This window comes from Labrus bergylta, chromosome 11 (assembly GCF_963930695.1).
Source record: "Labrus bergylta chromosome 11, fLabBer1.1, whole genome shotgun sequence".
Lineage (NCBI taxonomy): Eukaryota > Metazoa > Chordata > Actinopteri > Labriformes > Labridae > Labrus > Labrus bergylta.
Window position 1 is genome coordinate 23,796,177 of NC_089205.1, and position 26,828 is coordinate 23,823,004.

General features: G+C 38.2%; 2 protein-coding genes across 3 annotated transcripts; both read left to right on the top strand.

Moving 5' to 3' along the window:
* Nucleotides 1-817: 817 nt before the first annotated feature.
* On the top strand, nucleotides 818-11,816 carry trpc4b (transient receptor potential cation channel, subfamily C, member 4b). Its single transcript, XM_020634850.3, has 11 exons — nucleotides 818-989; nucleotides 1,553-1,955; nucleotides 2,581-3,099; nucleotides 6,618-6,954; nucleotides 7,147-7,286; nucleotides 7,491-7,804; nucleotides 7,911-8,106; nucleotides 8,212-8,406; nucleotides 8,673-8,714; nucleotides 8,812-8,901; nucleotides 8,986-11,816. Exons 2-11 carry the CDS (start codon nucleotides 1,578-1,580, stop codon nucleotides 9,529-9,531), a joined length of 2,757 nt encoding a protein of 918 aa, XP_020490506.2. The 5' UTR covers nucleotides 818-989; nucleotides 1,553-1,577; the 3' UTR covers nucleotides 9,532-11,816.
* Nucleotides 11,817-14,095: 2,279 nt separating this feature from the next.
* postnb (periostin, osteoblast specific factor b) lies at nucleotides 14,096-26,285 on the top strand. Of its 2 annotated transcripts, XM_020634896.3 has the most exons (21): nucleotides 14,096-14,258; nucleotides 14,733-14,831; nucleotides 17,301-17,368; nucleotides 17,601-17,758; nucleotides 17,837-18,001; nucleotides 18,097-18,243; nucleotides 18,555-18,696; nucleotides 19,747-19,959; nucleotides 20,052-20,186; nucleotides 20,847-20,995; nucleotides 21,155-21,291; nucleotides 21,480-21,610; nucleotides 21,704-21,834; nucleotides 22,153-22,255; nucleotides 22,411-22,478; nucleotides 22,813-22,858; nucleotides 22,977-23,003; nucleotides 23,542-23,739; nucleotides 24,020-24,097; nucleotides 24,180-24,218; nucleotides 25,257-26,285. In XM_020634896.3, the coding sequence occupies exons 1-21, from the start codon at nucleotides 14,140-14,142 to the stop codon at nucleotides 25,283-25,285; spliced, it is 2,382 nt and encodes a 793-aa protein (XP_020490552.2). In that variant the 5' UTR covers nucleotides 14,096-14,139; the 3' UTR covers nucleotides 25,286-26,285. The 2 variants fall into 2 exon arrangements, with proteins under 2 accessions (XP_020490552.2, XP_065816412.1); XM_065960340.1 differs by lacking the exon at nucleotides 24,180-24,218.
* The last annotated feature ends 543 nt before the right edge of the window (nucleotides 26,286-26,828 follow it).

Here is a 26,828-nt window from a genome sequence, read left to right on the forward strand (position 1 = left end):
TCTTGATTTTGAGTCCTGAGGAATTAATCTAAGATGTATAGGCTGTGTTTGCCACTATGCTGTGACACTTTCTAAAGTTAAAAGTAAACGCATCTGTAGGCTATCATTCTTTAATACGAGCAGTTTAAATAGCTAAGCCTACTGTATGTCCATTGGAGAGAGAATGGGTAAATAAACACATTTATTTAATGCGTAGCAGACATGCTTAATGCCCTGCATCAGACTGTGGCCTAGTTTGGCCACCCTGGTCAAAAAGTCTGGACACGCCCCTGTCTGTCGCCTTTCTTTTTATATTCAAAAAAAATATGAAGTTGAGTGAATAATTTCCGTATTGACAATTCAAAGAAGGGGGGAGAATGCCAGTAGAAATATTCTCTCGTTTGTTGCTGCTCAGGTATTTTCTAAATCCATAGTAACTTTTAAATGTGACTGTGGTTTCATGTTTGTTGTTGTTGTTGTTGTTGTTGTTGGGACTTTTTGTGTGCATCTAAACGTCCATGAATTTATTATGCCTAAAATTTGCTTTAATTGATAATTGAATCCCGTTTTGGTTTTTTTATTTGTCGATATTCCTGAGCACCTTTGATAATCAACTCACCAACTCTTGGCTCCACCAATCACAGTTTCCTGGTGTGCTGTAAAAAAGCAAACATTAAAAGGCTAAATCGGTCCTTGACTCGCCCGGCTCATTCACGAGTACATTTCCCGCAAGTCACTTCTTGTCCCAACAGATGTGTGGCGTGTATTTTGTAAAGAAATGTGTACAGTAGGTTAGTAATCTGCAATATAATCCTGAATATCCTTGCCGAACACATGAGAGCGAAAGGGGGTGGGCAGGGGATTACATGACATGCCCTTAAATTACATTGCGTCTCCAGTGGAGACTTCAGTCATAGATGAGGATCCGATCATTCAAGTTTCCTGTCTGACAGTCGAAAATTTCTGCTTGTTTTTGGACGAAATTACAACTACAGAGCAGCAGGGCAAAGGTAAAGTGTTTGTGTTTATTTGGCGCTTATCTTTACCTCGCGGAAGTCAACAAGTAACTTTGTTTAAGATGTTCTTTCTTCTAAAAAACAGCTTAACATGTTTAATATTGTGTTCCTGTTAGCGTTTACTCTTGAAGATTTCAACAGGAAGTTTTGCGTTTTTCCACTTAAACAGTGTACGTTAATAATATTTGAATGATTACTATAAATTAATGTTTCTGGCCAAAATGCCTTGAAGATCATTATGAGCTAATTCACAACTGAAATGCATGTGTTAGTTAGAAAAAATGTTATGGCATTTTAAAATTCTCTCCTTTAAATACACCATGGTTTGGACAGACAATTTAGCAGTGATCATCCAGTAATCATCTCTAATAAATACTATCTGCATCTTGTCTTGGCCCCTAAAGCTTAGGCTCCCTTCTGTTATGATCCTTGTTTTTTAACTAGCTAGTATATTGATCAAAGTTGAATATGTCCTGCTGTGTCTGAATAATCAAAGCTTGAACTGAAACTTGATCTCATGTTTTCGCCCTCTCCTTTTATTTCTCATCCATTCTCAGTTGCGACTGTGATGCTGTAGCAGCAATGTCACAGCTTTATTACAGGAAAGCTGACAACTCCTCATACAGGGACTGCATCCCGCTGCGGATTGTGCGGGCAGAGTCCGAGCTCTCCGCTCTGGAGAAGGCCTACCTGGGCGCTGTTCAAAAAGGGGACTATGCCAGTGTGAAACAGGCTCTGGAGGAGGCTGAGATCTACTTCAGGATCAACATCAACTGCATTGACTCTCTGGGACGGACAGCGCTGCTCATCTCAATTGATAACGAGAACCTGGAGATCATTGACCTGCTGCTCAGCTTTAATGTGTATGTGGGTGATGCCCTGCTACATGCCATCCGCAAAGAAGTGGTGGGGGCTGTGGAGCTGCTGCTGAACCACAAGAAACCACGAGGGGAAAAACAGGTAATGTAGATCTGTGATAACATAATACCAGCTGGTCCTATTTATTCACACCTGAGCACTCTACAAACTCAACAATATAAGAAGTAATGTGATTTAAGTTAAAGATTCTGGTAACAGAATTTGCCATCCTTCAAATACAAAGAGCCCTTACCAGACTTATAAACTACTAGGATGGCACTCAATATCCATACAGGTCAATGTGAAGTCAGAGTGAATTAAAGTGAGAGTTTTTCAGTCATTTCATTCTTTAGTGTAGATGCGAAAGAGATAAAGTGGAGAAATAATTACATGATCTCCACTCGATCAGACGTCTATGTTTATATAGTTGTTTTAGTATTCTGTTTTCTGCTGAAAAGAACTGATTCCTTTTGAGGTGCTGATCTGAAATCTGTAAAAAACAGGATTTAGTTTTCAGTCCCAGTGATATTTTGACACCCTTTGAAACACAAGTCATTACCTGCATGCTTGCTGTTAGATTCTATGGTCAAAGAGCAGACACAGATAAACCCAATCAACTATTTGTTTCTGTTGGTGGTTGAAATAGTAGGTTAAAGTTGTAATTTAAAATGTACTGTAACTTCATGTCAGTTTATTTGTCTCTTCCTCTTTTTTGCTCATTGAAAAGGTCCCCCCCATGCTACTGGACAAACAGTTTTCAGACTTCACTCCAGACATCACACCCATCATCCTTGCAGCCCACACCAACAACTATGAAATTATCAAACTGCTGGTGCAGCGAGGGGTTTCCATACCTCAGCCACATGCTGTGCGCTGTAACTGTGTAGAGTGCCGGTCCAGTTCAGATGTGGACGGCCTGCGTCACTCACGCTCTCGACTTAACATCTACAAGGCCCTTGCCAGCCCATCGCTCATAGCTGTCTCCAGTGAGGATCCTTTCCTCACGGCTTTTCAACTCAGCTGGGAGCTGATAGAGCTCAGCACAGTGGAAAATGAGTTCAAGGCAGAGTACGAGGAGCTGTCCCGTATTTGTAAACAATTTGCTAAGGACCTCTTAGACCAGACCCGAAGCTCCAAAGAATTGGAAATAGTCCTCAACTACCGAGACGACATCAACCCTCTGTCGGATGACAGCAATAACGATCTAGCTCGACTGAAGCTGGCTATCAAATATTGTCAGAAAGAGGTAAGCTCTTTGTTGATGATGATGATGATGTCACCTGGCTGTGATCACCTACAGTCAGTTTATTATCTTCAAGGTGGAAAAGATGCCACAGGCAAGATACGCACACACACGAGCAACTGAGAACTGAGGGTTTGTAGGTTTACTTGATGTAGTTTTACAACAAGAAATATCGCATTTACAGATAGCACAACATTGATTCGATAACAATTACAAACCAAGATGAGCTGTAAATGGCATTTGAAGGGTGGAGATGTCCATTGGGAGAACAACATGTAATTGCCCAGCTGTCTTTTAGCAGTGCATTACTGTAGCCCTCTCAAGACAGTCCCATGACAATTGCATAATTGGGGATTATGATGGAATAAGTGATGGCCACTTCCCTGAAAAACAAAGTCAATATTTTAAAAGGGAGGGAACCTTTTACTGTCATTTTACATCTTGTATTCATCCCCTGGATGCACTGACAACCTTCTGTCATTCGATGGAAAGTAGAGCTACTAAAAAATGACACATCCATTGTAAGATGGATAATTATTGATTTCCTGGTAACAGACCCTAACTCTTAATACAGACTAGGTCTCAGTGGTTTTATTTTTTGTTCCACTTGTCCAATAGCCTGTTTGGAGCTTTTGGCTCTTCTTTGTACACAGCAGTTGTTAAGTATTTGAACAGTTAAAGGTTGAGACCTCCTGATTGTATGATTAGAACTTTTCTCAGCATTTCAAGAGATGTTGTATGCTTGATGGCATATCTGTAATATTTTTAACGAGACAGTTGGAAATGTGTGAAGCGAAGATCAGTGTGACAGTCAGAAGCTCTATGTGACACAGTTGGTCTCCATGGCAAAAGGTTTCAAAGATGAACTTCAAGGGCTCAGTGGCTATTGGTGTGACCACAGATGGATGTTTTGAACAAGATTTGATCATTTCAGACCACATTTTACATTGAACATCACAATCTAGAGTGTTAACTACCACATCAACTTATAATACTAAAAACATCAACAGCACAGTGTCTCATATTGTGCTGCACATTCTATGTTGAGAATACTTAAAAAAAGATGGCATTCACCTGAAAAGCTGCAGCACAAAGAACACACTATATATTAACGCAAATGACTAATTCTTGCATAAGCTGGACCACTTCAAAAACGTTTGATTGTGACCCAGTTGGAAGACCAGATTCTACAAAATAGTTTATTAAGCATAAATTAATGTGGCTTCTTTTTGCAGTCTTAAGGTTTGGACTTGCCCTAAAAGAGGGTGGTTTATGACCCAGGCTTACACAGAAGTCTTCTTTATTATTATTATCAACAAACAAAAGTGTGTGAGAGTTAACACTGTTCTGATTTCAACATGAAATAATGTGGAATAGAATGCCTTTGTGCCATTGTACAGTGTACAATATTAATTGCTGTATATCGCTAATTAACTTTGATAATGATTATAACATCAGTCACCACATACACAAATGTGTTCGGCCATGCATTCATACACATCCATACTGTAATTGAAAGAAGAAAGTATTAGGAAAACAAATCTACTCAGTACAGTCTTACATAGTATAAGCTGTAACTTTAGATGTTGTTGCACCTTATGAAGATATCATTGCACATGAGATCATATTTTCAAGTAGGTGACATTTCGAGAAAGAAAATAATTGTCTTTATTTTTAGCCATTTATGCATCAGATGCCCCAAACTGAATGAACAGTCAGAAAGTTTTTTCATGGAGAACCTTTAAAACAAGGTTATTATTTAACTCGTACAACAAGTTAAATACAAAAGTTTTCATTGTTTTCATGCCATTTCCAAACTTCTCAGAGGTGGCCAATGCTAAGATGTTGTGTACAGCCAGTGCCATGTGTTTAGGCACGTTACATTGAATGTTCAGGTCAATTTATGCTAACAACCAGACAAACAACAAACACTCTTTCTTTTAGCTTGGCTTTTCTGAGGTTTTTTGCTATTAAGAACTTCACTTATGAAAACCCTAGACCAACAGCACTTACTGGATGTGCAAATTATTAGTGTCAAAATGATCCCTTAATCTGTTCAAGAAAGATGCTTCTATCTCTTCTCCTGATACTCTGCAGTCGATATGCTCTGACCAGAGTAATCATATCGTCAGTTATTACACATTCTCTGAATGCGTTTTTGAGATGCCGCTCATAGATTTCTGTACATTTCTGTGAACATAAAGGGTCCTAAAGATGCGTGCTTTTATTTGGTGAGCAGACCGTATCATTGGTTTGTAAATGCGTATGATATCCATTCAAAATTTGCAGTGTGAAACAGAGGAAGTATTTTAGTTCGTAAAAAAAATTAAGAATATGCCTTAGGATAGAATTCTCCTTGTTTTGAAGGGGTGATTGTTGTGACATGTGAATGGGGCAATTTTCACCTTCTAAAATTGTCCTCTGACAAATCCTGGTCCCACCAGATGCCACCTTTTGCCTCCAGTCATGTTAAGGCAAGTTAACATCTCACCACAGACACAAGAAAACATTAGAGATGTCAGACACTGCATTGATAGATGAGCTCATCACACTACCATAATTGGGATCCATTTGGCTGTAACTTGGTTAAATTGAAATTAAGTTCCATCACCATCTGCAGATGTCCACAGGATACGTATATCAAATCTCAGAGGGCAGGGTAATGTGGATGGAAAACAGATTTGACAATAATCTCTTAACAAAGGATATGAGAACATTTAAGAAATGTTAGCCCTCTTGAAACTTTTGCATGCTTACAAGACACATCTATGCTATTAACATTTGCCGTTACATCTGCTGTTACTTTTATGATTGTACCAGGTAGAGTTTGAAACTGTTGGTAAACTATTCAAGTTACATTAGTGTATAAGAAAGCATAATGGTCCAGATAGTACCCTGTTCGCTGGTAATTTACAATCTGCTTATGATTGGAAATCTTTTGTGTGTGGTTTTTATACTCGTAGGGACAGAGTATTTATTGTTTTAGCTCTCTAGTTCTCCATAAAGCTGAGATTCAGGCCCTTTAATCGTCCTGTAAGGGTCAGATAAGGACCTCAAAGAATCAGATCTGAGATGATATAAACCAGCAGTTTAGCAGCAGTTTAGAAATAGTCAAAATAAAATAAGGTTACTATGATCAACATTACTCAATCTTGGATCCTCCTTCCTGTTATTTGTAGACACTTATCCTTGTGGTGCTGGAGTAAGCAGTTTTGTTAATAAACAGGAGAAGTTGAAGTGGCGAGGAACTGTTCTAAAAATTTTAAGAGACATGCTTATTCTCCAGCATATTATTTATATCATTTATTTCAAGTTCAAAAGAGAAATTGTGCACACGTAAACTATTCAAGCCAAGATAGCCATACATTTAAAAATTGTTGGTTGGAAATTGTGAGGAACGGTACATTTGGAATACAGCTTTTACAGCTTTGGATTTTTGTTAATAGTTGAACAGCATGATGAAGAAATGAGAGTTGAAATTGTCAACATGCCTATTTTTTGTCTCTCGCTTGTTTTTTTAGTTTGTTGCTCAGCCAAACTGTCAGCAGCTCTTGGCATCCCGGTGGTATGATGAATTCCCGGGTTGGAGGAGACGACACTGGGCAGCAAAGCTCATCACATGTATCTTCATAGGCCTCCTCTTCCCATTATTATCCATGGTTTATCTGATCATTCCAACAAGCCGCTATGGTTTATTCATTCGCAAGCCCTTCATCAAGTTCATCTGTCACACTGCCTCCTACCTGACCTTCCTCTTCCTGCTCCTCCTGGCCTCTCAGCATATAACCTATGCTGACTCCAACTTTCAGGGCCCAGCACCCACTAAAGTGGAATGGATGATCCTGCCTTGGGTGCTAGGTAACACACACCAATTAACAGCTTTTTAAGTTCATGCTATCTTACCCATTGTACATCTGCACACTGGTATTATTCATATATAAAGGATATCAAACTGAGATGTGTACTGTGACCATGCCAATGCGTAAGATCACCACACTGCTTGTTTGCTACATTTCATTTCAACCCTCTGCTGTTTTTAACATCTCCAAGGTTTTGTATGGACTGAGATCAAACAGATGTGGGATAGTGGTTTAGAAGACTACCTGGATGACTGGTGGAATTTAATGGACTTCATAATGAACTCCCTGTATCTTGCCACCATTTCTCTGAAGATTGTTGCTTATGTAAAGGTACTTTATGTTTAACAGTCTTCTCAATTGAAGAATTTGCACCTGATATTAAATACCTAACGTATATATTATCCCCAGTCTTAATCATAGATTTCTTCTAGGGAGAAATTTCAAATACATGGTATCACTTTTAAGTTCAACTTTTACAACTTCTGTTTCTAATGGTTCAATGCATTAATTGTTCTCTTTTTCATCGTTTTACAGTTTAGTGGGCCAAAAGACAGAAACAGCTGGGACATGTGGCACCCAACTTTGGTGGCCGAGGCATTGTTTGCCATCGCCAACATCTTCAGCTCACTTCGCCTCATCTGCCTTTTTACTGCCAACTCTCATTTGGGCCCCTTACAGATCTCACTGGGCCGCATGCTCCTCGACATACTCAAGTTCCTCTTCATCTACTGTCTAGTGTTGTTAGCCTTTGCCAATGGCCTCAACCAGCTCTACTTTTATTATGAGACAGATGAGGTCGGTGAATGCAAGGGTATTCGCTGCAGTGGACAGAACAATGCCTTTTCCACGCAAGTTGAAATGCTTAAATATTTTTCCAGACAAATCTACATTGTTCATGATTAATATGTTCAATTCAGCAGTGCATTATGTGATGTATTGTTATTTGTGTTCCAGGCTGTTCGAGACGCTGCAGTCATTATTTTGGTCTGTATTTGGCCTGATTTCCCTCTATGTGACCAATGTGGAGCCAGACCATCAATTCACTGAGTTTGTTGGCAGTACCATGTTTGGAACATACAATGTCATCTCACTGGTAGTACTTCTGAACATGCTTATTGCAATGATGAACAACTCCTACCAGAACATTGCTGTGAGTTATGTGGCTGACCTACCTACTTCAGAGTTGTATTGCTCTAATATTTCTTGTTTTTCTTTACAAAAGGTTTTAATAAATTGCTGTTTGTTTTTCTTTCAGGACCACGCAGATATAGAGTGGAAATTTGCAAGAACAAAATTATGGATGAGCTATTTTGAAGAAGGAGGGACTTTGCCATCTCCATTTAATATAATACCCAGTCCAAAGTCAGTGTATTATCTAATTGGATGGGTAAAGGCTCATTTGTTTAGAGGAGCCCATTTAATACGGCTTGAAACCTTTGAAACATTAGGGGTAAGCAGTTTTCATACTGTAGATTTGTTCTGACCCTATTTCTCTCTACTGCATTGCATTCAGTTTCAATACCTGTCTCGTGTCATAGCCTCAAACAGATGACTCCGAAATAATTAATATTACATCATATTGCCTGTTTTTCTTCCTAAATGAACTCGGTGCTCCAGTATGATATTAAATAGCAGAAGACCTTCTACTGAAAGAGCCCTGCACTTACTGCTATACTGTGTTGCTTTGTAAAATAACAATTTATTCTTTGATTGCAGAGACGTGCTGCAGTAAATGTAAGATTAAACCATGAGTATCAGGTAGTAATTTGTTTTATTTTATGATCTGTTGGTGTTGAATTTCTACATTTGAAATCTGATATTTTATTCAAATTACCTTAAATTTGTGTCTTTCCAGGAGGTTTTAAGAAACCTTGTAAAGCGTTATGTTGCTTCAAGGATCAGAGATGCAAAGACTGAGGAAGGGTTGACAGAAGAGAATTTTAAGGTAATTTGGCTGTTACTCATAATAGTTCTCTTAAATACCTGTTTTTATATTGATTTTGTTTATATCTCTGGTATATATTGTAAGGAGCTTAAGCAGGACATCTCCAGCTTCCGCTATGAAGTCCTTGGAATGATGAAGGGTAAACCACAAGGGGGGGTTGGAGGTCAAGTTGCAAGCTCCACCTTGGCTTACGCTGGAAACTCCTTTAAATATTCTCCCAACGTCCCTACTGATGAGCCTCAAATAAAGCTGAGCTTCTTTGATGTGACGACCACTGTCCAGGACAACAGAGCTGCCAACATCACCAGCCCAGTGGGCTCCAAAGGGCAAGCCAGTGGTTCAGTTTTTCTGTCCAGGAAAAGAGAACCGTATAACGAGCTATCCAAGAATGTTTCAGATGCTGCGTCCGAGCAGAGCAGACTCCTCTCTCAGAAATGTGACGACTTAAATTTGATTCCAGATGAAGAGACACTGTTATCTGATGGACAATACCAAGAACAACTTCAGACTGAGAAAGTAATGGTTGAAGTCATAAAGAAAGTGGATGAGGAAAAACAGGACATTCATGAGACTGGACCCCCGGAGCGTGCAAAGGAAGTAAAAAATGGGCCCAAAAAATACAACAATTAATCTGAATCTACAAGTCAGCGATGTAACCCCATGTTGTATATTTAAGCCTTTAATTATGTCACTTTTATTCATTCATCAACCTGTTTAAAATCACAGTAGACTAGACTACAATGGAGAATTCACTTCTGATAAATAGTTTATTTATTTCATGTTGGGACAAGTATGGAGCAAGTAAGTCATTGCCACACACTACAGCATTTAAAAAACAGTACCAAACAAACGCAACAATAAAACACAATACAGTACAGGATACGACCTACCCGACTATAAAACAAAGTCAAAGAGGAGGAGCAATATCATTCATGACCACAAGACCGAGTCCTCTTTAACAGCTGTTTAGTACATTTGTTTTATACGTCATATCAGTTCAAATAACCTTTGTTTTCTGTGGTTAATATAAAGGTTAACTGATAGTAAATCATTTCATACCATGTCAGTGACTTACAGAAGATGTACAACACTGAATGAGGAGTCTGAGTTCTGACTTGATGCTCACGACATTTTAAAGCAAGTTAGTAATTCATTAAGTTGAGCATGTAGTCCAATCATTCCCTTACACCCTACCGCATATATCCTCTCGTCTTCCACCTTGAACTGTCCTTTCACTGTGATATGCACAAGTATCACTGTCTTCAATCTCTGTTTATGAAAATACGTTATACTCCTTGCATGCTTCAAATAAAAAAAATATCTTGTGAGGAGTAAAACTCAAAAGATCTGTATGCAAAAATAATTAGCCTCTCCGAAAATAAACCTCAAAACAATAATTAACTGAGGGAGGAATAAGACAATAACCAGGTTTATATGTATCCAATGCGTTAATATTGTATCCACTTGATTAATGAGCGATGTGGCGCCTATGAAATACAATTTAGGTCAGCTTCTTTTTCACACCTTTGCTTCTCTAACTTGGTTTTAGTGAGGGAAAGCTTTTCTAATTCTGTTCTTGTAACACAAACTAGGATTGACTCCTCCAAAATGTACACCAAATACTATACATTGCAGGTGTAAGGTCCGTCTTGTCATCTGTGTGTTCAATTTCATGACATAGACTTCTATCTTCAATTTAAAATTTTAAAAGGCAGTGCTTCCCACTTAAAATCTTTAAAAAACAAACTGATTCAGTTCTCAGCCTGATGCATGTTACTCCCCACGTCAACAAATACACATTAACTTAACTAACATTAAGATTTAGCGAATAAGGCACAAGAATGCAGATGCAAATGAGTGAAAAGTCTTAATTGATTGACATTTTGTCATGACATTTGCCTCATGGGGCGTAAGTATAGTGCAGTGGTTACAGCCCTCATCGTATAAACCACAGCCATTCAAATATGACCTCATCCCCCACTCTCTCCTCCCAACATCTCCTCTCTCTCTTCAGTTGTCCTATCCATTAAAGACAAAAATGGCCCACACAAAATTACTTACAGAATTAAAGAAAAAATAAAAACTGCTGAAATCTTCTCTCTCATCTTGTGTACTGATCAAAAAAGCGAATCTATCTGGATCTGAACACAAAATAGTCCCTCTCACATACACAGTTTACTTTGAAATTCTCCTGAGAGACTTTTGTCAGATACGAGAGAAGCATTACTTAAGGCTCTGCTGCACTCTCTTATTCAGTGAATACTGTAAATGTTATGTGGTGCATTATTCATATGCTGCTTGCCCACTCAGTTGTAAACTGCCTCTGCCTTTGGTATAAACTTTAAATTATTCTTAAATCTGCAGCTCTAACAATGAACTGCAGGCTTCCTTACAATATTCCAAATAAACTTTTTCCATATTTGAAGTGACAAATGATGTATAAGATGTATATGTGTAATGAAAGTAACTTATTTATGTATTACCTCTGCTACGTTTCATAGCTTTTCCCACACTGGTTAAATTGCAGCTTAAGTTTTAGTATAAGTATTCAAAGTACAATAATTATACAAAACTCAATGTATTGTTTTGGCTGACACTGCCCTGATGATCTATTATATAATATTTCTACTTTGATTATAATCAACATTCAAATGCTGAATACATGCTTATTCCCCACTAACAGTGATCCAGTGATGTAATAAAACAACTCTGAGAGATTGAATGATTCTGTGATTAGAAGTGCAGTAAGCTCTTGGTGAAGATGTTTATACTTGCAAGGCAACAAGCGCCATCTATTGATGGATAAAGAACTAGTGCACTGCTCTGGGCTTTACAAAAATGTTATATTCATTATGATGTATAGAGACCTATAACTTGTACTATTAAAAAGGAAAACTTCCAAACCTGTGCAAATATGTTGATAAAAGATGTGTGCTTTTTGACCACAAACGCACTGGGTGTCTTCTTACTGCTGTACATATTCCTGCAATAATAGTATTTAATTGTAATAAATATATGTATAGGTTTTAATTTTTGTAATGCCATGTAAATGTAGCTATTCATTCTTTATTTGCACAGATGTTGAAGTTCAGAGATAAACAGCTTGAGCTTTTCAGTGCAATAAAAGTTGCAAGATTTGCACTACTATTGCAGCTGAAATCAAGTCACTCTATCTTAAGAAAACCAGTCTAAACACCGTTTGGTCTTTGTACTATATCTGAAGAGCTCACGAAATGTAGATTGCTGATGAATCTTTCCCACTAAAAGAATATTACAAGCAACAGTCAAACCCAGGAAACTGAACGAGGGATCTAAACTTCATCCATTCTTCTCTGAAAGTCATCTATTCAGACAGCGTCCACATCCAAAGTGTGAAAAATACACGCTGCATTTAATAATCATATGATGCCAATATTTCTCCGTGCAAGCAAGTACGGTCCGTGTAGTACTTAAAAAATTGGCTCCGTATTGGAATGTCGAGACTGTAAAGTTAATGTATTCCAGTCTTTGGGATTTGAGAAGAGATGAAAAGCCCAGGTTGGGTCAGGGTTCTATGTGTGAGTGCTTTTCTGAAAGCTTTGACCAATGACGTTTCAGCTTGCCTTAAAAAGTGTTTGTTTTTTTCAGTGTACTTGAGGTTTGCTGAAGGGGTTTCTTTTCTGACATTTTAAACTTCCTTGGTTGCTGGTTAAACATTCACACATAAAACACACACCTAAGAACGTTCACTGGTTTTCTGTCTCAAATCTTCGCTGTATTGAATCCTGACTGTGTCAGTTCCTTGTTTTTACAGCCCATTGACTAAACCGGCCAGAGGGGCATTTTCATCTTACTCAAAACATCTGGCTTGTCAAGAGGATGAACAGCATGTGGCAGAACGAATGGTTTAAGTGATGCCACGTGGGTATGTTGTGAATAACAACATCTACTGTTAACAGCTACACTCAACAGTCATTCAATTGTGGCAAAAAAAAGTTCTGGTTCATAAGTTTATAAGCAAGAATAAGTCTCATTTTCTTCATTACTGAAAAGATTTAGAACAAAAAAAGCTTCTCTGAATCCAGGACACCTGTTGTCCTGCTGCAGCATCTTACAATAATAATCTGTAACAGATGTATAATCACGTGTCTTTTTCACAGACAATTATCTCCTTAGTGTTTTCGTTTGTAGTTTGAGCCAATTTGTACTTCTGTTTTTATCATCAAATGTCTGTGTCCTTGTGTTTTAAAGACCTGAAGACGTTTAAGAGACATGTGGCAGCAATGAGTGCATTTTACAATATGACAAAAGTTTATCCAGATTCAGTAAGAAGCGATACAAGTAACACGTTTCTGATTTAGAATTAGAGCAGAACACAAAGCTCCAAATCCAGACTGAAGATCACCTTTTTTTCCTGGTTCTTGATTAGAATTTAAATAGTGTTTTACCTCAAGATCAATATCCTCTCAACTGTTAAAACTGATTATGTGGAAAATGTTGTCTGCATCAATCGGGGATGCTGAATTAGAAGTCACTCGCTGCCAGCACTCACTCCCACCACTAGGTGGAGCAACTCCATCTTGAAATATTTGTACTATCAGTGCTTTGGCATTTGTTCACAGCAGAGATTATGCAATGTTTTTTTTTTGTTTGTGGTCCAAAAAAGTGACACTTTAACAGGGATGATGAATCTGGATTCTCTATCCCATCTGCTTATTTTATTTGTCTCTTAATATGGCAGCTCCAGGGATTTCAACAATATGCTGAGTTTTCCTTTGCAGCAGTGCGCTGAAGTTTGAGTTTACTAAAGCCTTTAGTTTCAAATGTTGTTTTAAACTAAGATAATGAGTCCAGCTTATTTAACTCAATGCAATGTCAGCGTTTTAATTTAAATAATCGTTTATTAATCTCAAGTGCTGACTTTATACTGTAATGTCATTGTTTCTTTAATTTATTCTTAAAACAAGTGAAATTAACAAGAATGATTTAATATTGTATTCCTTTATGATAAATGTATGCACCTTGAAACATCTTAGAAATTACTAGATCTGACACTATATGTAATTAATATAAATGATCACAAAACTATCACAAAGCCCTGTACATTTGCACATAGAATGAAGTTATTGAGAGGTACTGGGTGGTCCATGAATGTTACCATCCTCCCTGAGTGGAGGGTAAGCCTTGTGCTATATAAACCCCTGCTCTGAGTCCTCTCCCGTTACTCTGGGTCTGGAAGAGCAGGCAAAGGAATCGAGGATGAAGCTCCTTTTTGCAGCTGCCTTTGCACTCTTTGTGCTCTCTACATTTGACAAAGCTGACTCTTCAGCCTATGACAAAATAGTTGCCCACAGTCGCATCAGGGCGAGAACACAGGGGTAAGTTTATCCATTTTTGCATTAGAGTTATTTTAAAGGTTGTTTTTTTGTTACACCCTTGTGATGTAGTTTATTTATTTTTTTCATTTTGCATGCAAATAGCTTTAACCTTGACCATTAGAAAAATGATTTCTTGTAATTTCTTCACATTTCTATTTTTAATTCTGTTTGGAATCTGCTGAATTTTAATTTATTCACAATTGTTTCATAAATATCTATTGTTCAGTTCTGGCAAAAGTCATACAAATCTTATTGATTTAAAATAAATTCCCATATAAAAGGAGGAAACCAGCAGAGTCATTATTCATATTCAGAAGTAGGAGGTTCATTGCAAAGTAATTATTCAAACTAAAACACTTACAGAAGTTGTCCAAAAAAACGTTATAACATTTTATAGTTTTCAAAGAATTTCATGTGTTTTACCTGTTAACTAATACTTCCTCGCCTTCCCTTTTCACCCTTCATTCTCACTAGACCCAATGTCTGTGCGCTCCAGCAAGTCATGGGGACCAAGAAGAAGTACTTCAGCACTTGTCGTAACTGGTACCAAGGGGCCATCTGTGGAAAGAAAGCGTGAGTGCTGTTTTGTCTCCCAAAAAGAAGTTGTTTTTCTAGTTCAAATATGAACATTACAAGCAAATCCAATGACTGATAAATTGAACTTGAGTATCATTTCTCTATGTTTTGGAGAGCATTATACTTCATTTTCTTCCTCTGCTTCTTCTTTAAGGGTTTTCATGGAAACTTGAATGTTTCCATAGAGACTGACATCTGTTATCTTACTTTGAATCAAACTACCGCTTAAAATGAAAAACACATTTATGGACGCAGCCCTAAATCCTTTGTAATGAAGAATGTCCCGTTCGATCCTATAAAATGGAATTTAGTTTTTTTTTTTATAACTTAGGAAGCCTGGTCGTCGTCTGATGCTGCAGTGGTGAACCACTGATTCCAGTATGTGATGTGGCTGCAAAATGTTGACCGTATTCATGAATGGAAAAGTGTTACACTCAATCATTTAGAAAAGCTCTTTTTCTCTTATTGTTCCAGCCCTCTCAGCACTTTTGAGCTTAAACATGGATAGACGCCATGCCTATTTTACAGTCTCTCCCCCCTCCCTCTCACACACAAATTTTCAGCCTGCCCTCTGTGCTCTCACTATGCCAAAGTCAAGCTAAACTCTCTGACCAGGTTTAGCTCCTCAGGATGTCTACACTCAACTTGGAAATTGATCAAATTGAAAAAAGTCTACAGAATTGACTGCTGGAAAATAATTAAATCGGTCCAGCCAGGGACTATGAGAATCAGTTCAATGGCATGATAACAAGATCATTTTCCATATTTCACTTCAGTATGTTTGTTTCCTTAATTCTGCACACAGTTCGTTGGAGCTGATTTCAGGACATACGATTTGGATAATCAGTTGTAAATTTCCCCTAGTACATGAGTACACCTAGCTTTAACATCAGTGTCTATGCTCACACAAAAAGATCAGTCAGGAAGTAAAAGCCATTATAACAGTAGTTTCTGGCAACTAAGGTTCAATCTCACTTTATTAAGCCAGCCAAAGTTGTCTTGGTTTTAACCCCGACAGGGCTTTGATTCAACTAATAATATAATTTCTGCTTCCAGAGGAGCTTTGTCTCCAACAAAATGTTGTACAACCAAACTGCCCATTAGTGATGGGTTGAATTGAAATAAAACCACACATTTTATGTAACGTTTTACAAAGTTACCATGAATCTCAGTGGAACAGTTCTTTTATAGAGATGCTGACAAGTCAAAAGTTTCCGAATCCATGGCCAGACACAATCCCTCAGTGTGGGAGAGAAATGTAGCGAAGGTTTTGCTGACTGTGCCCCAATAGGCCTGGAGTGATCTCATCCCCTTCCCTCAAACTCCATTCAACTTTGAGTCAAATGCAACTGTTTAAGATGTGCAGTGAGCCATGACCCTGAAGCCTCTGTCTGTACATTGTCTGAAGCGTTGACTGTGGATCACAGCCATGAAAAAAAACACTGTAATAGAAACAAGTAAATACTTAAATATTTTCTTTAAAACAAAAAAGACTCTATGTTTGCTCACTATGTTCTAGTGATTAAAAGTTGTCCACTTCATATTCTTCTTTTGTGACACAATTGTTTCATGGTGATCACTTGCACTCACCTGTAACATTTTAACCTGTAACATATATTAAAGTTATGGTAAAAAAAAGTGCCTATTAGTTGTGATTATCTTAATAATGTTTAAGTGTACAATGAGGGAGAAAGCAGTTCCCCTGTTCGAGTTTCCTAACAGTAAAAACTTGGCAGCAAACAGTAATTTACTTCTCAGCCAACTCTGGACATGTGGTATGGTTTACCCCCCATATGGGCACATCTGCAGTGTTTCTTTTTGTCTTGTGGGTCTTTTATTGTTGCATAGCCACTAGCTATTTGAGGTGACTGTACATATCCTAATCTCTTGTTTCCAAGAGCTGGAAACAATGCTATAGTTTCAACATGTTCAGACGTGCTGACACAAGGGGTATAGTCATGTTTATATGTAGCAGCTGCACTTGAATTCTACTTTCCTCCTCAGGCTATGGTGTTCAGCATGGTTTATGGTTAGCAGAGAGGAGACACTGCTTCTCATATATCTGTCCAAGAGCAAAACTAACCCTTCACATTTATATCTAATTGATCTAAAAAAGAAGTAACAATTGTCTGTCTGTTTATTCTCAAAGTCTCTATGGAAAAAAAGCAATACAGAAACTAGGGAATAGTATTGTTTTTCAGATCAACTCAAACAGACTCTAATTCAACTCTAATTATAATGCAGCTTTGTGAGGTCAAAATAATAATTCTTCACAGTGAAAAAGGAAGACAATCTGTTGCATCTGTTAGTGTAATGATGGAAATTATGTTTACACAAAGCCAAGCTGTATGATGATTCAGCTGGAAATTTGAACATCGTACACAGCTATTTAGAAAGATTCTTTATATTATTAGAACTTCAGATATGTGTGTCTTAACTTATGTCATACCCATTTTGGATCTGCAGGACTGTGCTTTATGAGTGCTGCCCAGGGTACATGAAGATGGAAGGCGTGACCAAAGGTTGCCCTGCAGGTACAGTATGTTAGGTGTTATATTAAGTAAACTAACAAAAGGTTAAATGAGGATGTCTCCGCCAAATGTGGAAAAGCTGTGAGCTATTTTTGAAAACAGACCAAGCAAACTACAAGAAGATGTCTTTTGTCATCATCAACACATGTTCAGTCTTTGTTTTCAAGACTTTCATTCTTTAGTGTGTTCGTTCTTCAGAAAAAACAGGCTCATGCTTATTTTTAACTTCTCTTAGTGGCCCCGATCGACCATGTGTATGGCACCTTGGGTCTGGTGAAGGCCACATCAACCCAACAATACTCTGACATTTCTGAGCTTAGGCCTGAAATTGAGGGACCTGGATCTTTTACCTTATTTGCACCCAGCAACGAAGCCTGGGAGGAGCTGGACGAGGTGAGTAAAGAAACAACAATAATCAGTTGCACTTCTCTTTTTATGAGGTTTTAATCTCTCTTTTTCTTCACCCAACAGACAGTCAGGTCTGCACTGGTCAGCAATGTGAACATAGAACTGTACAACGCTCTGCACTACCACATGGCCAACAAACGCCTCTTGACCAAAGATTTAAAGAATGGAATGACCGTCAGCTCCATGTACAATGACCTTGGTCTCTATATTAACCATTACTCCAATGGGGTGAGTATAACCATTCGGTATTATAAAAGCAAACCCCTTGCAGTTCTCCCTTAATCAGTTTTCAATGGTATAACACTGAAGCATGTTGTGTGCAGGTGGTGACCGTAAACTGCGCCAGGATTATCCACGGCAACCAGGTTGCAACCAATGGAGTTGTGCATGTCATTGACCGTGTTATCAGCGCTGTTGGGAGCACAATCCAGGATGTCATCGAGGTTAACGATGACCTGACAACTTTGAGTGTGAGTACACACAAGGACCCGAGGACAATAATGCTGCAGAGGTTTATTATTTTTAGTTTCATGTGCATAAAAACACAAATCCTTTATTCCCTCTATTCTTCATTTTCCGGGTATAGTGCACATAAGTTACCCTTAAATTTGCCAGATCTGATAAATAGTTAATTTTATTAAGAAAGGTTTTAAGCATTCAGAGCAATCTATCACTTGAAGAAGACCTAAAGAATGCAACAGCTGTTGTTTCAATTGGACTCTGTATTGTAAGTAAATTGTACCTTAAATATGCTCATCTTTTACTTGAAATTCCCTTCTAGGACTTAGCTCAAACTGCTGGACTGCTGGACAAGCTTGGTGAGGCAGGACAATACACTCTCTTTGCTCCCACCAACGAAGCCTTTGACAGTCTGGGCAGCGATGTACTGGAGAGAATTCAGAGCGACAAGGAGGCCCTTCAAGGTAAACCAGACTTTTATTCTGAGAAGCCTGTTCTTGTCCACTCAAGGCTGTTTGAAACATTGCTGCGGAAACTGGGGCTTTATATTAACTATGGAAAGCTAGGACCGTATTTATCTTTAATGATGAAGGATCAGAAACAGACATGCAGGGGTTCCCTGGAAAGATGTCTGCTAGACGTAATCACCCTTTAAGGGATTTTTTTTTACGTGTTCAACTTCTTCCAATACAAAACAGATGAAGCCACAACAGAACTGGAACGTGCACACATTTGGCAAGCTGTTTGTAACAACGTTGTGTTAGAGAGTAATAAAAATAAGACTTGAGTTTCTGAAGTCGTACGTGAAATTGTGTTTGGAGAGATAAACAATGCATCACATCATTTGACACTTTGGTTCAATATTCTCAAAATGATTCTGTAATTTTGAGTACTCAGAAAGAAAAAATGGAGAACAAAACAGATGTCCAGAGCCTCGGTATTTTTGACACTAGTTTGTGTTGGAGGCAGGAAACAGCTGCTTCTGTTGGCGCTAACATCTTAAAGGACTGGACCAGTAAATCATATATATATTCACGGGGGAATAATACACATGCTCATCGTCACTGTTGCCAGAACAGAGCGTGGACGTTAAACATTTTTTTTCTGCACATGCGCACTTATACAACTTGGACAGGCTCATGACGTTACTGTAAGAGCACTTTCAACAGCATCTCAGTGTACTAGTTTACAGCTTCACTGAGCAACCTGGTCAAATTGGCAACTACCCAAAGTTTTTATTAGCCCACAGCTTGCCCTATAATGTGAAATCATACCATTTCATAGACAGTTAAAAAGAACTGTGAAGAAATCCTGAGTCTTCTCTATTAAGGACCATAGGGATCCAAGGGATCTCCAGGTTCCCAGGGTGTTAAATCCATATTCATACAGCTGCAGTGTAACATGGGAAAAAAACATATAAAGTTCTTGGAAACAACTGATCTTCTTTACATTCAAATAAATGTCAACCTATAACGTGCCAACACAGTAATTTTAGACATTCCTTGCATTTTCAGCTCTTCTTAAATTCCACCTCCTGAAGTCGGTCCAGTGCTCTGAGGCCATCATGGCTGGCACCTCTCATGAGACCTTGGAGGGCAACAACATTGAGATTGGCTGTGATGGCGAAAGCATAACAGTCAATGGCATCAAGATGGTGCTCAAGAAGGACATTGTCACCACTAACGGTGTCATCCATCTTATCGACAAAGTACTCATGCCAGACTCAGGTACAACTCACATCTATTTTCTTCTAGTTTGTACACATCTGCCTTTATGTAGCAATATGCTAACAGTGTTGGGATGTCCTGTGCCCTTCAAGCCAAGCAGGTGATGGAACTGGTTGGAAGTTCTCAGTCAACTTTTGGTGACATGGTGTCCGAGCTGGGTCTGTCTGCTGCCATGAGACCAGAGGCTGAGTACACTTTGCTGGCTCCTCTCAATGCTGCCTTCACTGGTGAGTCATAAACTGATCATAACATCATACATGTTCTCTCTTTTCCTCTCTGCAGCTGGCTGAACATGATACTTGGTTGAACCACACTTGCTTACAGTGTGGAATTAAGGGAATATATGTTTTTCCTTTGCATGCTGACTCATGAATAAAAATACATGTAAATATCCAAAGTGAGATTAAGTGCTGATTTATTAGGACACTGCAGAAGCTTCATGCCATCTAACACCAAATACCCTCTCCTCCACAAAACATTCCCGAACTTTACCCGAAGGGAGTGGAATGTTTTGTTTCTGTAACAAGAATGTGTAATTAATTGAGGGAGAATACTTTTATCTTTTTTGGCACATGGTTTTAATGGGTGTAAGGAATGCAAAAAGCAGCAACAGCTGGATGTTACAGGAAATTTACATTCAAAGCATACATTCTTCCATGTTCAGCAACCTACAAATCATGTCTTATGCAGTAAATCAAGTCACTGAGAGCACATGTGAGTTTGTTCACAGTTAGAGCTGTTGCTGCTGGCCTCAGGAAATATGTGGCCAAAATAATGAAAAAGAAAATATATAAAATTGCTAAAGAGAATACAATATATATAAATGTGCAATGGTGCCGATATATTTGATTTCTAATTGTAATATAAAACATTTTTTTCTGCTTCAGATGAAGTGATGTCGATGGATCAGAGGTTGCTCAGGATTATCCTTGAGAACCACGTCTTGAAGAATAAGCTTATCCTGGGACAGCTGTACAATGGCCAGCGGCTGGAGACTATTGGAGGAAAAACCTTGAGGGTTTTCATCTATCGCACAGTGCGTCCTCTTCTCTGAAGTTTCGCCCCCTTAAATGGTGGCTGAGTGCCATCAAACACACACTATATGCATTCCCCCTGGATCATTTGACCATCAATTCTTATGTCTTTGAGACATAACATTAATCCCTTGCCATTTCCTTTTGGATGTTTTTTGCAGGCTGTGTGCATTGAGAATTCCTGTCTGATCAGAGGGAGTAAAGAAGGAAGCAATGGGGCCCTCCATGTCATGAGGACTCTGTTGAAACCAGCGGAAAAAAATATGTTCGAGATTCTGACTGGAAACGGAGGGTTCAAGTGAGTGCAAAGCAATGTTAGAGAAACTGTGGTTTTAAAATGCATTGTAATACTTAAGCACATATTTTTGAGTCTTTCCATTAAATCCATGTGGAACATATGGGATTGAGAAAATCATAGTTGTTGCAATGTCGGTCCTCAGTGGTTTCTCTAACAGGCAACTTACTGTTCTCGTCTCTGTGCTGCAGGATCTTTTTGTCTCTGATGGAAGCAGCTGGCTTGACCGACTTGCTGAGACAGGAGGGAGACTACACTCTGTTCGCCCCGAGCGATAGGGCTTTTGCTAGTTTGAGCTCAAGTGATATGGATTTGTTGAAGAGTAGGTGTCCCAGACTCCCTTTATCGTTTCATGTGTTTGAAAGATGGCACAAAATAGATTCATAGTTTACCTTTATGCCTCTCTGTATTTCAGGTGACTTAAATGCACTCAGAACCATCCTCCTTTATCACTTCAATAATGGTGTCTTCATTGGTGGGGGTTTGGAGGCTGGGGTTACAAACCTTCTTAAGTCTCTCCAGGGCAGCAACCTCAAAGTGATGCTTGTAAGTATATAATGCAGTAAGACTGAACATCTGTTATCCTAATTCAATAAAACTTTACCTGGAACAGTTCAAGCTTTATATCTTTTGTTAGCTTTAAGTTAAAAGGAATGAAAATATAATCAAATCCTTCATCATATTTATGGTGGTGTCATATATTATGGTCTGATAAAATCTTAGTTTTGAACTCAGTGACTTCAATAGAATAATGAAGGCAGTTTAATGTAGAAGCGCTCTATCCTCATATTTAAGGTACAGGTTGATTCAAGCCCGTTCATTTGTGGTTTTCTTCAGTTTAATAGTTTTAACTGTCACCCTCAGGCTAACAACACAATGCAAGTGAATACTGTCCAAGTCCCTGAATCTGATATCATGGCCTCAAATGGAGTTGTTCACTTTGTCCACCAAGTCTTGTATCCTGGAGGTACAGTATTCACCGTGTCAGCTCTTAACGTGTCGTTAATGTGTGCTATTTAGATTCCTGTTGTTTTTATTAATCTCATAAGTTGAACTCTCTGCGCTGTTTTTATAACCGTTGTCAAGGCTCAGCTGCAGTTAACGCCCTCCGCTTTCTTTCAGATATCCCTGTTGGAAGCCAGGATTTCCTCATGCTATTGAAGAGGCTCATCTCTTACATGCAGATCAAGGTGTCATATTCAAAATGTTTTTCTTCTTTATTAAAGCTGCAAGGCTAAAGGGCAGGGTGCAGGTTATTTTATTCCACCTTTGCTGCCAAAAGGAAACTTATATAACTCACCATAAAGTACAAGACATGCACCTGCTTGAAACCTAATCAGTGTAAAGCATTAAGCCTTTGATTTTGAGTAAGGGTGTTCAAATGTAACGGCTCTGATTGATCTTGTCATTTGGTTTGTTTCTACTAATACTTAGTTAATAATGTTAGGCTTCTTTTATGCAACATTTATTATTGACTAGGATGATGCTTTACAACTCTTAGTAATCTGCTTACTATTTTTACAGTACATTTCAGGATTCAGATATCAGGAAATCCCCCTCACATTTTTGAGTAAGTATCAGATTATCATGTTTATATGTTATTTTGTCTTTTTGAAAGATGATATTTCAGATCAAACAAAAGTCTTCTTCACTGTCATTAATGCCGTTATATCTCCTGTTGTCATTAGAGAGGATCATCACTGTCGTCCAGGAAGGTACAGTAATGATGATTACAGAGTATTATCATCATCATGTGATTCTTAATCAGTAGTAAACAAGTCTCAGAAGTTACATTTGTTTAATGAAAAAGTTTCCCTTCACAGAAATAGGGAGGTTACTGACTGTTAAGTTTACACACAAGCTAATAAATCACAGACACTTCCTCTTAATCCAGATAATTCCACAAATCTAAAAGCAACTTACAAAGTTTTATTACATGGAAAGAAAAAGTTATTTCCGTTTGCTACTGGCAACTCAGTAACAAGGAGTATAATACAGTTTTTTTATATTTTGAGTATAAATTACCAAACATGTAAAAATAACAACATTTCATAATTTAGACAGCAGTGCAAAAATCATCAAAGTTTTTGATTATGAATCACATTTTGTCCTGAAAGCAACCTTTCAGATCCAGTGAAAGGTCCACTTGTTATGATTTCAGCATACAAATGGAAAATTCTCTGTATCGAAGGGCCATGCTACAGTATGATGCCTTTGTGTCAATTTAGTGAAATAAGCCTTCTTCTTTTATAGTCCCTAAAGTAACCAAAGTGACCAGGGTTATCCAACAACCCACCATCAAGGTTACCAGGGTGATGGAAGGGGAACCCGTCATCACCAAAGTCACTAGGGTGATGGAAGCTGAACCCGTCATCACCAAAGTCACTAGGATTGTGTCCACAGGTCCTCAGTCCTCCGTCAGAACTGGCACCTCCAATTTTGATCTGGAAGGTCAGTGGAGCTACTTTCAGAAGTGATCACACAAGTTTCAGGATGACTATAGTTATTTAAGCATTGAGTAATAAACATAAACATTATTGTCTTAGATTTGTGACATTGATTATCCATGATGAATGAGCTCTCTGCATGTCAACTCCTTCATAATATGTAAATAACTTGAGTTTGTAAATGTTCAAAAATGTTTCGGAACAATGTACAGTATATGTTATTCTTATGAATGTGTAATCATTGTAATAATATAACAATCATTCTTTATCTTTATTTCCCTCAGGCACTGACCTTTCAGGTTTTACCACCATTGAAGGGAATGCTGATATTGACACCGACAGACTTACCAAAATGATCCAAGGTGAGTTTAATCCGTTTCAGTGACGGGGAGAAAAGAATCAATAATAACAGTTTGTGCCTTACATGTTTGTTTGCCTCTATAGAAGGCAGTTCAAGAAGAACCGCTTCCAGAAGAGTTTTAGGTAACATCTAGATGATAAGAAATCCTGCATTTTTAATAAATGCAGCGCAGTGTGCGAGCTGGCTGTCCACTCATGTCCACTGCCATGTCCACATGGCATACTCCTCTTCCTGCAGCATATGTCCATTGCACCTCTTCAATCATGGCAAGATACTTAAAGGAATAATTCCATATATTTGACTTTTTTTGTTTTCTTTTGCTAAGACTTGCAGTAGAAGATCAAAACCACTTTTATGTCTGTATGATAAATATGTAGTGACGGTCAGCAGCAAGTTGCACGTTAGCTTACCTTAGCACTGAAAACAGGGAGAAACAGCTAGCCTGGCTGCATCTAAAGGTAGAAAAATATTTTTCTTCCAACACAACTTAAGCTCACAAATTACCTTTTAAGCTTGTATTTCTAATCTAATTGTATTTTCTGGAAAGGTACGGTTACTTCCTGGAGTCTCCACCTGATCTCATGGTATCCTCACAGAGACTCAAGGAAGTTTCTGTACCAGGCCAAGAAAGAGTCCTGCCCCTAAGTCCCTATAAAACATCATGTTGAACACAGATAATATGATGTGTTAATTAATAAACTTGGAGGTGCTAGATGTTTGATTTTATAAGGTCAGAGCAAAGATAGCTGCTTATCACTGTCTCCTGCCTCTGAGCTACATTAAGCAAACTGGCTGCTAAATGTAGCTTCTTTACCATACAGACTTACCAATAAAGAACATTTCCCAAAATGTTGAACTATTCCTTTAAGGCTATTGTACTGGTGTGTCTTCTGCTACCGTGCTTGTCAACACAATGCCCACATAAAAGCTATGCTGAAGCTTTGCTTTTTGTACTGACTAGGGGTTCATGAGCCCTCCCTCCACTGCAGGTACCCACCTGTGGGCTCTGTGTCTATATGTTATCATCACTTCCCGCTATGCAGAGCTTGGTGTTTCCTCAAGGCTAGCAATGAAAGCAGAGCCAATGCCAAACTTTAATGCAGTGCAGTTGACTGATTGACATGTATTTATCGTTCATTCGCTTTTCTTTTCTTTACCAGCTGGCAACAGGAGGAGAGGAAGAGACTGAGGACAGAAAAGGGAAAATATCAACGTAATGGAAGAGAGACACCAAACCCAGGGGTTATAAGTGATGTTTTGATACAGGAAAAACACTTAAAAAGTCAGTGACTTCAAATATACTGTAATAGGTATAACTGACAAAAATACAATAATTCTTTCAAAGATTTAGTGGTGCTTTGAAGTTTTGTGTTTTATAATTTTGCAATTTCTTAAAAAGGATTTCAATTTAGCATATGAAACTGTGTTTGAACGTTTTGTGCTCGAGGTGAAAGTTGAAGCGGTAAGATTTAAGACAAGCTGGTTCTGATGATTTGTAAATCTCTGCATGATAAAGATTCAAAAAGAAAATCGTATTTTTTTAGACTATACTAGGTTGAATTTTTTTATTTTTTTCTGGCTGTAATTTCTTAAATGTTTCATGTAAATTTTGTCTTGCTCATATCATCTGAAACATTGTATGCAACTGCGGGGTGTTTTTTTTTTCTTTCTACTTTTCAGACATCTTCCAATAAAGTGCATTCTTTGATATAATGCCAGTTTGACACGCTCCTCTGAGAGATTATTGTCTGGGTTGTTTTTCTAAGTCCTTCTGAGGCCCTTATGTAGTCCTACTTTCAGAAAAGTGTCTAAAATACTTAATATTCTATGTCAATATTTTGTCAGCAGTTTGTATTTTGAACTACCAGTCTTTAAATCAGAAAGGTTTCTGAGTGATCCTTTTCAATGGCCCACTCATTGTTCTGTGTGCTCTAGGTCAAGCTTGGCAGTCCTCTTCTGGAAACTCAAAGACTTAGACAATAAGATAAAACGGTCAAATGTGCAAAAGAGTTACCTTGTTCCATTTCTGATGGGAAGTGTATATTTTCCTGAAATACAATAGTTAATGTTTGTAATAACTCTACTCACATCATGTGAACATTTTTATTATTTGTTACTGTCAACATTGGTAATTAGGATTTCATTTTCAGATGGCATCATGAAATAAATGGCAGTGATTGTGTACATCATATTGAAGCTGGTGTTTTGTAATCATGCAGACAGTTGAAATATTTGCCCTGAGGTTGCAGGGATCCTGTGTGAGCTGTTGTGCACAGACATTTGGGTCAGGTCCAGCGTGTCTCTTATTTGGCTCATGTGAAAACACTTCAGCGCAGTTTATGGCTTCTTGGATGAGCTAAAGACAAGTGGATGGCACTGCCAACAAATAAAAGCCAACTCTTGCAACACACTTAGCCTTCTTTTTTTGTTGTTGTTCATCCGTTATATAACCTTGAAAACAATATACAGTTTGCAATGACGGGCTTTATTGAGCCAGACAGATAGTTCAGCACCAAGTATTTAATTCCCTGTATTAACTGTCATTGTGTTTTCATTTACATGCTGCTTTAATTAGTCCTATTTCATCATAAACACAGGAAGAGATAAACTGTTATTTGACAATATATAGAAGGTAGTTTATAGACCTTTAATCAGGAACCTTATTGCTTAAAGCAACAGTAACAAACCTTTCCCAAATACAAAACAGTATTTTCAAGAGTCAATTCAATAGC